Source organism: Somniosus microcephalus, chromosome 15 (assembly GCF_052327205.1).
Source record: "Somniosus microcephalus isolate GS21.2 chromosome 15, FLI_Smic_1.0, whole genome shotgun sequence".
NCBI lineage: Eukaryota > Metazoa > Chordata > Chondrichthyes > Squaliformes > Somniosidae > Somniosus > Somniosus microcephalus.
This window is the reverse complement of record NC_141001.1, coordinates 72,241,512-72,254,022: the sequence shown is the minus strand read 5'-3', so window position 1 is coordinate 72,254,022 and position 12,511 is coordinate 72,241,512. Positions and strand designations below refer to the sequence as shown.

At 43.1% G+C, this 12,511-nt stretch overlaps 1 protein-coding gene across 13 annotated transcripts in view; it reads right to left on the bottom strand.

Annotated features, from left to right (window-relative positions):
* ppp6r3 (protein phosphatase 6, regulatory subunit 3) overlaps positions 1-12,511 on the bottom strand; it is a 141,783-nt gene that overhangs the window by 54,029 nt on the left and 75,243 nt on the right. For all 13 annotated transcript variants that reach the window (XM_086008022.1, XM_086008018.1, XM_086008020.1 and 10 more), the window contains 2 exons: positions 1,472-1,587; positions 207-292 (listed from right to left, as the gene is read on the bottom strand). In XM_086008022.1, coding sequence (XP_085864148.1) covers positions 207-292; positions 1,472-1,587 — 202 coding nt within the window. The remainder of the gene's footprint in view (positions 1-206; positions 293-1,471; positions 1,588-12,511) is intronic.

Genomic DNA, 12,511 nt, shown 5'->3' with positions numbered 1-12,511 from the left:
TCAGTGTCTCACACTAAAGCCAACTGTTTGCAGTCTTCAGTGTCCTATTGACCCTGAGCTGAGCTTCAAACTTCATATCTTTCTCACAAAGATAACCTTCTTCCACCTTTGTAAAATCACATCTTCATGTTTATGCCCAAATTGCTTTAAGTTTCTACTTCCTCCTAAACATCTTTCAATATCTGCATTTGTTTTCCGAAACCTACCAGGTCTACAGTATTCTTCTTATTGGTTTCTGCCAATGAACCTGTAGTGAATGTCTCCCATCTTTCCCTGTAGTCCTCACTAAGATCTGAAAATGCAAATAGTATTGAAGGCATTGTATCTGGCTTATTCATGAAGCACAAGATTGTAGAATTGAAACAATTGCCCACTGTCATGAGCAGTTCTACCAAAAATAATTTGTCCTTGGTTTATTTACTCAAAAAAAGTTTTTAAAAATTCCCTTTAAGAGGAAACAGCACAACGAATATGTTAATGTATGTAATTTCCAAATATTGCCCAGAGTTAAAACAGTTTGGTTGAGATGGGGCAAAGAGCAGAAACGGAACGATAAGTGCCACAGGTCACGATCTGCTCATTTACCAAGAGGTGCAGACATAACATTTTGTCTGCACGAGTTCTTCCTAGAAATTGTCTTACAAATAGGGTCAGAAAAATAAATGTCCCAGGACTGGGTGTTACTTTTTAATCGTCATATTTGCTCAGACCTTCATGGGCATTTGAAGCTCATGGACGAGATGTTTATCATCTCATCCGGAAAGGCATACGGAGACTGCATACTGGTTACCAAGCAACAAGATACGGTTCGTCTGATTCACCCAGAAATGTTCCATTCCAAAAAACTAAGAAAAGATGAAAGCAGCATTTTTAAAATGTTAGGTTAGCCCCTTGAAGACTGTTTTCTGCTCTCTTCTGCTGTATTTTGTTGTTTAGCATTTTTATCTGTATTCAGTTTAGTTTCTGCAAATAATTTTAAATTGAAAACGAACTTAATCAAGTTTAGCCAATACATTAACCTAGCATGACACTATTTTCTTTGTTTCAAATTGACAGGAGATATAGTGGGCATCCTATCTGTTCTCCAGCAACCTCAATCAGGATTTTTTAAGAGCTGGGCTGTACGAAGTCAATGCCGAAGAGACTAAAAGCCGTGGCTTTCAGTTCGTAATTGATAAAGTCTGCTTAAAGAATCTGTTGTCAAGTTGTTTACAGGGGAGAAGGAGAAGGGGCAGAGCTCAATCCATAACAATCTCTATATATGCTGGAGTTAAATACAGTTTCATTTTTCTCTCCACCCTTCCCAAAATGAAGAGTGAGGGAATTTAAATTGCTATGCAAGAGTTCAATTCATTGCAGTATTCTAAAATGTCCAATTAAACATGTGCTTTAAGCGAAATAGTCTAAAAATGAGTAGCAGCTGTACTGAAACACATGTTCACAAAAGAAACAAATAGGTAAAATATTGTACCTTTAAGTAGCTGATTCATTAGTACACTGTTTGGCCCCTTCTCAGCATTGTGTACAACAGCATTGGCTATCCGTGTTAAGTGGCCCATGTACCCTCTCCGTCTTCCACCTTCTGATCTGAAAAACAACAATCTGAATTTATCCGCTAGGCAAGGTACTTCCATTTATTCCAAACTAAGTTAGCCAAAGTAAAAGTGGGGTGGGCGGGAGGGAGAGGGAAGAGAAGGTTTCAAAAGAATGTTTCTAGCAATATATAAAGTTGCCAATTTTATGCAGATAGGAGAAGGGCAGAAATAAGTAACATGACATTATATATACAGTTTCAAGAATTTTCAGGGGACATAATCTTCCATGTGCAATTTGATTCAATAATCAGAGGCAGAGAATAATAAGCACGACAGATTTTATTAATGCCCTCTCCTCAAAAAGATCAGAGTTCGACTAAAAATATATACCATTACTACCTGTGGCTGAAGAGTGGTCTCCTTTTTGATGCTAGGATCCATACCATAATGAGATTTTTCAGTATAAGGTGGCACAAACACAAAGGGTAAAATAGACTACAATAACAATATAGCTACTCTGACTGCAGAGGGCTGGCATTTCAGATCATTACTAAGACAACTTTATCCACCATAATGGGACCTACAATCTTCTGTAGCAACAACGTAAGATATTAAAACAGTAATCTAAAGTAAAGGAGTTAGAGTTTAAATGATTATTCATCAGTTAATTATTCAATGGTGAATCTGCTGGTCACCGGGCCTAGATAACCTGTCAACAGGCTAGAAAATATGAATTTTCACAAGGTTAAAAGATAGATACAAATGAAGAACACCATCGTAGTTCACCAATCCAGAGAAAAACGCAATACCCTCCAACCGTCAATCATATGTGCTGTTTTTCCAAATGATTCCAACGTTTTTGTATCTACTACTATACTCAAAAGTCCATTCCATTCTTGTGTGAAGGACTTCTGACATCAGACTGGAATCTGCCCTTTGCCAGTCTGAACCAGTGTCCTTCGGACTACTATTTCGGTACAAATCAAAAGTGTTCCGGATTTACCTTCTCTACACCACTATGATTCTCTTTCAGTCTCCTCCTTTCAAGGTTAAAGAACCCCAATTTTTCCAGTCTTTCCTCACAGCTCAGTTCAGTGATCAGCCTAGTGTCTCTACGAAGGACCACTTTGAGGTCTTGAATATCACTTGTGTCTCAGTGACCAAAAACTGAACTGTATGCAATTATATTGCAGAGTCTTGTTTCAAAGTCAACTGCCTTACTCAGCCACGTAAATTTCATGTAGCATTGACACTACTGGAGTGGAATTTATTTCCAGTAACATCTAGGTCAGAGTACTTTAAAACAGCGCGGGAGCAGAGAGCCAGAATACTTCAAGTCTGGTAAATAGAGGCATGGCAGGGTAGCTCAGTCCCATGATTTGCACATTCTGTGCCATGTGGGATATCCTGGACACTTCTTGCGGCCTGGACGACCACGTGTGCAGGAAGTGTCGCCAACTGCAGCAACTTGAGCTCCGGGTTTCGGAGCTTGAGTGGCAGCTGGAGTCACTACAGTGCATCCGCGAGGCCGAGAAATACTTGGAAAGCACGTTTCTAGAAGTGGTCACCCCGCAGCCTCAGAATGTGCAGGCAGAGAGGGAATGGGTGACCGCCAGTCAGAGAAGGAGGACCAGGCAGGTATCCCCAGAGTGCATCTCACTTGCTCACCAGTTCAGTGTTCTGGAAACTGGTGGGGGTGATGGTTCCTCTGGGGAGAGCAGCCAGAGCCAAGACCACGGAAGGCTCAGCTGCACCGGGGGGGGGAGGGAGGAAGAAGAATGGAAGAGCAGTAGTGATAGGGGATTAATTGGTATGGGGAACCAATAGGTGTTGCTGTGGACGCACACGTGACTCCAGAATGGTATGTTGCCTTCCTGGTGCCAGGGTCAAGGATGTCACTGAGCAGCTGCAAGACACTGAGGGGGGAGGGTGAACAGCCAGAGGTCGTTGTCCATATCGGTACCAACGACATAGGCAGAAAGAGGGGCGAGGTCCTGCAGGTTGAGTTTAGGGAGCTAGGAAAGAGATTAAAAAGCAGGACCTCAAAGGTAGTAATCTCCGGATTACTCCCGGTGCCACGTGCTAGTGAGTACAGGAATAGGAGGATAGACAGATGAATGTGTGGCTGGAGAAATGGTGTAGGAGGGAGAGCTTTAGATTCCTGAGGCATTGGGACCATTTCTGGGGGAAGATGGGACTTGTACAAGCCGGACAGGTTACACCTCAACAAAGCTGGGGCCAACAGCCTCGTGGGGAGGTTTGCTAGTGCTGTGGGGGAGGGTTTAAACTAGCTTGGCAGGAGGAGTAGAAAAGAGGAATAAGGTGCATAAAAGAGTGAGTGTGTTGGATAGTACTAGAGAAGAAAGTAGTACTAGAGGCAGAATTAGCACCATATTAGATAGGAGCAGACAAGACTATAAAAAATTCAATAATGGGTTTAGAATGCATGTACGTAAACACACAGTGTGGTGAATAAGGTTGGTGAGCTACAAGCACAATTAGTCGTGTGGCAATATGATGTTGTGGCAATAACAGACGTGGCTTAAAAATGGTGAGGACTGGGCACTTAATATTCAAGGGTACAAGGTGTTCAGAAAAGATAGGGAAGAAAAAAAGGGAGGTAGAGGAGCAAATCTGCAGGGAAATCACAGAGATATGCAAGAGCTATAGAGTGGTGATATTCAGGGACTTTAATTACCCAAATATCGATTGGGATAATGCTAGGGTAAAGGGAAAGGAGGGGGGAATTGCTGAAATGTGTTCAGGAGAATTTCCTTGACCAGTATGTTCTTGGCCCATCTAAGAAGGAGGCATTGCTGGATCTGGTGCTGGGGAATGAGGTGGGCCAGGTTGACCAAGTGTCTGGGAGAACACTTGGGTATGAGTGATCATCGCATAATAAGATTTAGATTAGCAATGGAGGAGCAAGGAACATCTAGAGTGGAATTTCTAAATTGGAATAGGGCTAACTTCAATGGGATGCAAAAGGATCTAGCAAGGGTAAAATGGAACCAAATACTGACAGGGAAAACTGTAACAGAACAATGGGTGATCTTTAAGGAGTAGATGTTCCAAGTACAGGCTAGGTACATTCCAACAAGAGGGAAGGGTAAAGGAACCAAAGCAAGGGCTCCTTGGATGATGAGGGAGATAGATAGAGATGATGATGAAACAAAAAAAGAGGGTGTATGATGATTGTCAGGTGAATTCTTCGAGGGAGAACCAGACAAAATACAATAAGTTGAGAGGGGAAGTGAAGATGAAAATAAGATTGGCAAAGAGAGAATGAGAGTAGAATGGCAGTTAACATAAATGGGAACCCAAAAATCTTCTACCAGCATGTAAACAGTAAGCGGGTAGTAAGAGGCGGGGTGGGGCCTATTGGGGACAAAGAAGATGATATATGCTTAGAGGTGCAAGGCAAGGCTAGAATACTCAATGAGTACTTTGTATCGGTGTTTACTAAGGAGGTGGATGCTGACAAAATATCAGTAGAAGTAGAAAAGGTAGAAGCAATGGAAGGAGTGAAAATTGATAGACAGGATGTACTAGAAAGGCTGGGCATGCTTAGAGTGGATAAGTCACCTGGTCCAGATGGCTTGCATCCCAGGTTGCCAAGGGCATTGGGGGAGGAGATAGCGGAAGGGCTTGCTATAATTTTCCAATCTTCCCTAGATGCAGGGGAGGTGCCCGAGGATTGGAAAGTGGTAAATGTGACACCATTGTTCAAGAAAGGGTGTAAGGACAATCCTAGTAACTACAGGCCGGTCAGTTTAACATCAGTGGTGGGTAAAGTTTTAGAAACAATAATCAAGGAAAAAATTAACAAGCACTTGGAAAGGTTTAAGCTAATTAAGGGGAGCCAACACTGATTTGTAAAAGGCAGATCATGTTTGACTAATCTAATTGAATTTTTTGATGAAGTAACAGGGTGGATTGATGAAGGGAATGCAATGGATGTTGTCTACATGGATTTTCGGAAGGCGTTTGACAAAGTACCACATAGAAGGCTGGTTAACAAAATTGTGGCTCATGGAATAGGTGGGTCAGTGGCAGCTTGGATAAGGAATTGGCTTAAGGACAGAAAACAGCGAGTTGTGGTAAATAAATATATAAAGACCCAGTAGAATTTCTAAATTTGCCGATGACACCAAACTTGGGGGTATGGCAAACAGTGAAGATGATACCAATCGACTGCAACAGCACATAGAAAGGCTAGCAGAATGGGCAGATGGAATTTAATACAGAGAAGTGTGAAGTGATGCATTTTGGCAGATGGAATGGAGAGGCAATATACACTTTAACAATGGCACGGTTTTAAAGAGTGTGCAGGGACAGAGGGACCTGGGAGTTAATGTGCATAGGTTCCTGAAGGTGGCGGGACATATCGAGAGAGTGGTTAGCAAAGCATATGGGATCTTGGGCTTCATAAATAGAGGTATTGAGTACAAAAGCAGAGAAGTTATGCTGAACCTTTATAAAGCGCTGGTTAGGCCACAACTGGAGTATAGCATCCAGTTCTGGTCACCACACTTTAGGAAGGATGTGAAGGCCCTTGGGGGTGCAGAGGAGATTTACTAGAATGGTTCCGGGGATGGGGGATCTTAGCTACAAAGGACAGGCTGGAGAAGCTGCATTTGTTTTCATTAGAGCAAAGGAGGTTGAGGGGTGATTTGATAGAGATGTACAAGATTATGACGGGTTTCGATAGCCTAGACGGGGAAAGGCTGTTCCCACTAGTTGATGGTACAAGGACGAGGGGACACAGATTTAAGGTTTTGGGCAAGATCTACAGGGGGGATGTGAGGGAAAACTTTTTTTACGCAGCGAGTGGTGATGACCTGGAACTCGCTGTCGACGGAAGTGGTGGAAGCAGAGACACTCAATGTTTTCAAGGGGAGACTGGATAGGTGCATGAAGGAAATAAACTTGCAAGGCTACAGGGATAGAGCGGGGGAATGGGACTGACTGGATTACTCTAGAGAGCTGGCACGGACTCGATGGGTCAAATGGCCTGCTTCTGTGCCTTTATGACTGCGAGGTCACTTCAGTTCATATATTTGATGACACAGCTATTCATTTATATTTACGACACCTAAACTTAGCTGCAACAGAAATTGGGACACAGCCAAAAAGTAACTGGGTATCTATTTTGGTGTGTATTTAAGGAAGTTAGTATATTTTCAGTATTTAGCAGATTTGTACTGACCAAAGTACAACTACTTTTCTAAGAACTGCAAGTCACACTGTACAGCTTTGCCTGAAACCTGACTAGGGTTGCAAAATTCTGGGAATTTTTAAAAGAGGAAACTTTCCATGGGAATTTTCGGGAATTTTGAGTTTTTTTGCACACTGATGGTTTTTGTCTCTGACCCTTATATTATCTTTGTCGTCAAAATAGACATACTGTTCCATACAAATAAAAACAGGCTTTCAAAACTTTATTTAGGTTATAATTTTGAACTTTATTGAACCCCCACAAAAAAGACCCATCTACAGTGGGAGACTTTCAGAAGGGAAATAGAGAGAGTACAACGCCAACATGTTCCTGTAAAGGTCAAGGGCGGGACCAACAAGCAAAGGGAACCTTGGATGACAAGGGATATACAAAAATGCATTAGGAAAAAAAGGGGGGGCTTTTGGCAGTTACAAAAGACTAAGGACGGAGGAAGCCCTAGAGGAGTATAAAAAGTGCAGGGGCATACTTAAAAAAGAAATTAGGAGGGCAAGGAGGGGCCATGAAATAACACTGGCGAGCAAAATAAAGGAAAATCCTAAGATGTTTTATAAGTATATTAAGGGCAAGAGGATAACCAGGGAAAGGGTAGGGCCCATTAGGGACCAAAGTGGCAATCTGTGTGTAGAGCCAGATGATGTAGGCGGGGTCTTAAATGAATTTTTTGCATCTGTGTTCACTATGGAGAAAGGCGATGTAGACATAGAAATCGGGCAAGGGGACTGTGACATACTTGAACATATTAGCATCGAGAGGGAGGAGGTACTAGCGGTTTTAGCAGGCCAAAAAGTGGATAAATCCCCAGGCCCGGACAAGATGTATCCCAGGCTGTTGTGTGAGGTAAAGGAGGAGATTGCAGGGGCTCTGACACAAATTTTCAGAACCTCTCTGGCCACAGGGGATGTACCAGAGGACTGGAGAACAGCTAACGTAGTACCATTATTCAAGAAGGGTAGCAGGGATAAACCAGGGAATTACAGGCCAGTGAGCCTAACATCTGTGGTAGGGAAATTATTGGAAAAAATTCTGAGGGACAAAATTAGTCTCCACTTGGAGAGGCAAGGATTAATCGGGGATAGTCAGCATGGCTTTGTCAAGGGTAAATCATGTCTGACCAATCTGATTGAATTTTTCGAGGGGGTGACTAGGTGTGTGGATGAGGGAAATGCTGTGGATGTGGTTTACATGGACTTCAGTAAAGCTTTTGACAAGGTCCCGCATAGGAGACTGGTCAAGAAGGTAAGAGCCCATGGGATCCAGGGTGCCTTGGATCCTAAACTGGCTGAGTGGCAGGAGGCAGAGGTTGGTGGTCGAAGGTTGTTTGTGGCTGGAAGCCTGTGTCCAGTGGGGTACCTCAGGGATCGGTGCTGGGTCCCTTGCTGTTTGTGATATACATAAATGATTTGGATGAGAATGTAAAAGGTATGATCAGTAAGTTCGCAGATGACACGAAAATTGGTGGGGTGGTAAATTGCGAGGAGGAAAGCCTCAGGCTACAGGATGATATAAACGGGTTGGTCAGATGGGCGGAAAAGTGGCAAATGGAATTTAACCCTGAAAAGTGCGAGGTGATGCATTTTGGACGGACAAAGAAGGCAAGGGAATACACAATGAGTGGTAGGACCCTAGGAAGTACAGAGGGTCAGAGGGACCTTGGTGTACATGTACATAGATCCCTGAAGGCAGCGGAACAGGTAGATAAGGTGGTTAAAAAGGCATATGGGATACTTGCCTTTATTAGCCGAGGCATAGAATATAAGAGCAGGGAGGTTATGATGGAGCTGTACAAAACGCTGGTGAGGCCACAGCTGGAGTACTGTGTGCAGTTCTGGTCGCCTCACTATAGGAAGGATGTGATTGCTTTGGAGTGGGTGCAGAGAAGATTCACCAGGATGTTACCTGGGATGGAGCGCCTCAGCTATGAAGAAAGGCTAAACAGGCTGGGGTTGTTTTCCTTGGAGCAAAGGCGGCTGAGGGGGGACCTGATTGAGGTGTACAAAATGATGAGGGGCATAGATAGGGTAGATAAAGAGGAACTTTTCCCCTTAGTAGGGGGGTCAATAACAAGGGGGCATAGATTCAGGGTAAGGGGCAGGAGATTTAGAGGGGACTTGAGGAGGAACTGTTTCACCCAGAGGGTGGTTGGAATCTGGAACTCACTGCCTGAAAGGGTGGTAGAGGCAGGAACCCTCACAACATTCAAGAAGCATTTGGATGAGCACTTGAAATGCCATTGCATACAAGGCTATGGACCAAATGCTGGAAAATGGGATTAGACTGGACAGGGATTGATGGACGGCGCAGACACGATGGGCCGAAGGGCCTCTTTCTGTGCTGTAAAACTCTGACTCTATGACTCTATAAAATAAAATAAAAAGAGCGTCAGCTTATTTAGCCTGTAATTTGTCCTTATTTTGTCCCTTTGAGTCTTCTACTCCTCATTGCTCCTCCTGATTCTCTGACTCTGGCGTGTCCATTTCCTCCTCTGTGTCAGTGTCTAGCTGTGTGGTGGACACTTTTGTATCTGGCTCAATAAGTTGTAGGTTCGCCCGGATAGCCACCAGTTTCTCCACTCTCTTGTTAGTCAGCCTGTTGCGCACCTTTGTATGCGTATTCCCAAAAAGTGACCAGTTTCGTTCAGAGGCCGCTGATGAAGGTGGGATTTGGAGTATCACCGATGCAATAGGTGACAGGGCCTCAGGTGCACAAAGTCCCTTCCACCAGGTATGTGCACTGATATGCTTGCATGATTCCCATATCCCATCCCCATTCCAAAGACCTTGCTTGGTAGAGAACTTTGCCAGACTTCCCAGAACTTTGCCCACATCCAGATTGAGATGGTGTGAGAGGGTAGAAATCACACTAAGCGCTGTTGATCTGTTCTCCAGAAAGTATTGGTCTCCCAACATGCTTTGGGTCCAGCATGTATGCTGCAGCATGAATTGGCTTGACACAAAATTCTTGACGCGTCTGTATGAATTGAACAATTGCCTTCTCCTCTGCTTTGAGCAGCAGGGATGTGGGTAGGGCAATGTGATTTGTTCTTTTAAAATCAGTAAAAAGCCTGAGAACATCTGACAAGACAGCATCATCTCCTTCAATCTGAGCAATTGCAGATGCTACTGGTGAGAGTAGTTTAAGGCTGCTAACCACTCTCTCCCAAAACACATCATCCAGCAGTATTTTCTTGATGGTGGTTTCCATATCCCCAGACTGGGATATTGCCATTTCTTGCAGCGACTCCTTACCCTCCAGAAGGCTGTTGTACATTATGACAACACCACCCCATCTAGTGTTGTTGGGCAGCTTCAGTGTGGTGTTCTTGTTCTTTGTCATTTGCTTGGAGTTGTAGGTTGCTGCAACTACCTGTTTTCCCCTGACATACTTAACAACTTGCTTGGCTCTCTTGTACAGTGCTTCCATGGTTCTCAAACCCATGATGTCCTTGAGGAGCAGGTTAAGCCCATGAGCTGCGCACCCAATAGACGTAATATGAGGGTAGGCCTCCTCCACTTGAGCCCAAGCAGCCTTCATATTCGCAGCATTGTCAGTGACTACTGCAAAGACCTTTTGTGATCCAAGATCGTTGATGACCGCTTTCAGCTCATCAGCAATGTATGTGCCTGTGTGTCTGTTGTCCTTCGTGTCTGTGCTCTTGAAGAACACTGGGAGAGGAGTGGAGACGATGTAGTTTATGATGCCCTCCCCTCGTACATTTGACCACCCATCTGAGATAACTGCACCACAGTCTGCCATCGCTATCGTTTCTTTGAGCTTTCCTTGGACTCTGTTATACGCAGCCTCCAGCAAATAAGTAGACAAAGCATGTCTGGTGGGAGGACAGTATGCAGGGCGAATAACAGTGAAAAATCTCTTCCAGTACACATTGGCTGTGAGCATGAGGGGTGAGCCTGTTGCATATACAGCTCGAGCAAGGCACTCATCTGCAGCTCGAGCAAGGCACTCATCTGCATTCTTCTGGCTATGGTTATCCATTGTATCAAAGAACCTTCCAAGTGGGCCAGGAGTTGCTGATAAGGAGCCTGATGCTGAATGAGAACCATCATCTTCTTGAATGGAAGCAGAGGAACTCTGGGCTGACTGCTGTGAGCTTTGAGTGAAGTTGTTGCATTTGGATAAATGCTGCTGCATCTTTGTGGCATTCTTTACATATGGCTTTCTACAGTGTTTGCACATGTACACAGTCTTTCCATCTTTAATGCCTGGGGTAAAATCCTTCCACACATCCGACGGTAAACATGGCATTGTTCTATGCAGAGAAATAAAGGGCATTCATCTCTGTGTCGAACTGCGGTCGATCAGCACGATTGCAACAGGGCGAGTACATTTTTGCTGATGTTCCATGTGATGGAAGCATGACCTGTACACACACGACGCTACATCACCAATAGTGTATTATTTTGTATATTTTAAATTGAAGGACAACAGAGTTCAACAAGTAACTGGTTTATTTGGTATAAAAAGTCTGATTTACTTACTGCATCATCACAACATCAGCAGAAAACAAAATGACTTCCCTCAGGACCCCTAACCTGGATCTTAAAAAAAACTATAGCAGTCTTACAGATGCCTGCAGGCCAATCACAATTCGATATGCAAATATTACAAATAGAGGGAGCTAATCGCTCATCCAACCAATCAGGACACATTTGTTCACAGTCACACACAAAACTTGTAATTAAAACAAGCCAAGTAAGATAAACATATATTGATTAAGAAATTCCTTAATAATAAAATTACTGGGAAAAAAAGAAATATAAAAAAAACAATATTATGCTAGCATGTGCTTTTTTGGGCAAAATTCCCAAGCTAAACTTCCCATGGAAAATTTCCAGAAATTTACTGGAAACTTTCCACCCCTTTGCAACCCTAAACCTGACAATAACGAACTAAGAAGCATTCAAGAAAGCTTAAACATATGCTGCATTTTAAAATGTTCAATAAACCATGTAAACAAGTCAAAGTCAACTAATGAAAAATAGACAGACCAGTGCACTAAAAACACAAACAGCCTACAAGTTCAGAGCTATTTAGACTTTTTAAAAATTGCACCCACTACAGTGATTAGCACATCCTCTCCAGTTTATATTTTGACTATCATTTTTTTCAGTTCTGAAACTCAGTGACCCTTTTCTGTATTCACGCCTGTAATTATGGTTGCGTGAATCTCTACAAGACCAGGACAACTTGTAAAACAGTAGCAGGAAACTGGTAGCAAAATAGTTGAAAGACAAGTAAAACCAGCAATTGAACCAGAGTTTACATCTGAAACAGAGTTAGCAACACAAGCAAATAGCACAAATCCAGAAGGTGAACACTAATATTTCCATCTCCAGTACAGCTCACAATTTTATAAATGCTGTGATAGATTCACAAAATATACCAACCCAACTGCTGCAGGCAGCAAAAGAAAAACATTTACAGAAGTAACATGTTATATGAATCTATAGAAGCAAAGGTACTAACGCACATACAATCCAGGGCCAATGGTATGCCAGCTTCCAGAGTGAATACACACTAAAATTTGCGAAGATGGAAAATGTAGTTATTGAGCTTTATTTGCTGTACAACTTGTCGCAAAAACAAGAGCCATAGCACCAAACCCTGTAGCTACTCAAAACCAGAACATTTTGTAGTTGCATTCCTAGCTTAGAAGTTCAAACCGCGTTTGGCTGCATCTCGAATTGACATCAAGAGTTTTTCCCCCTCCCCCCATTTA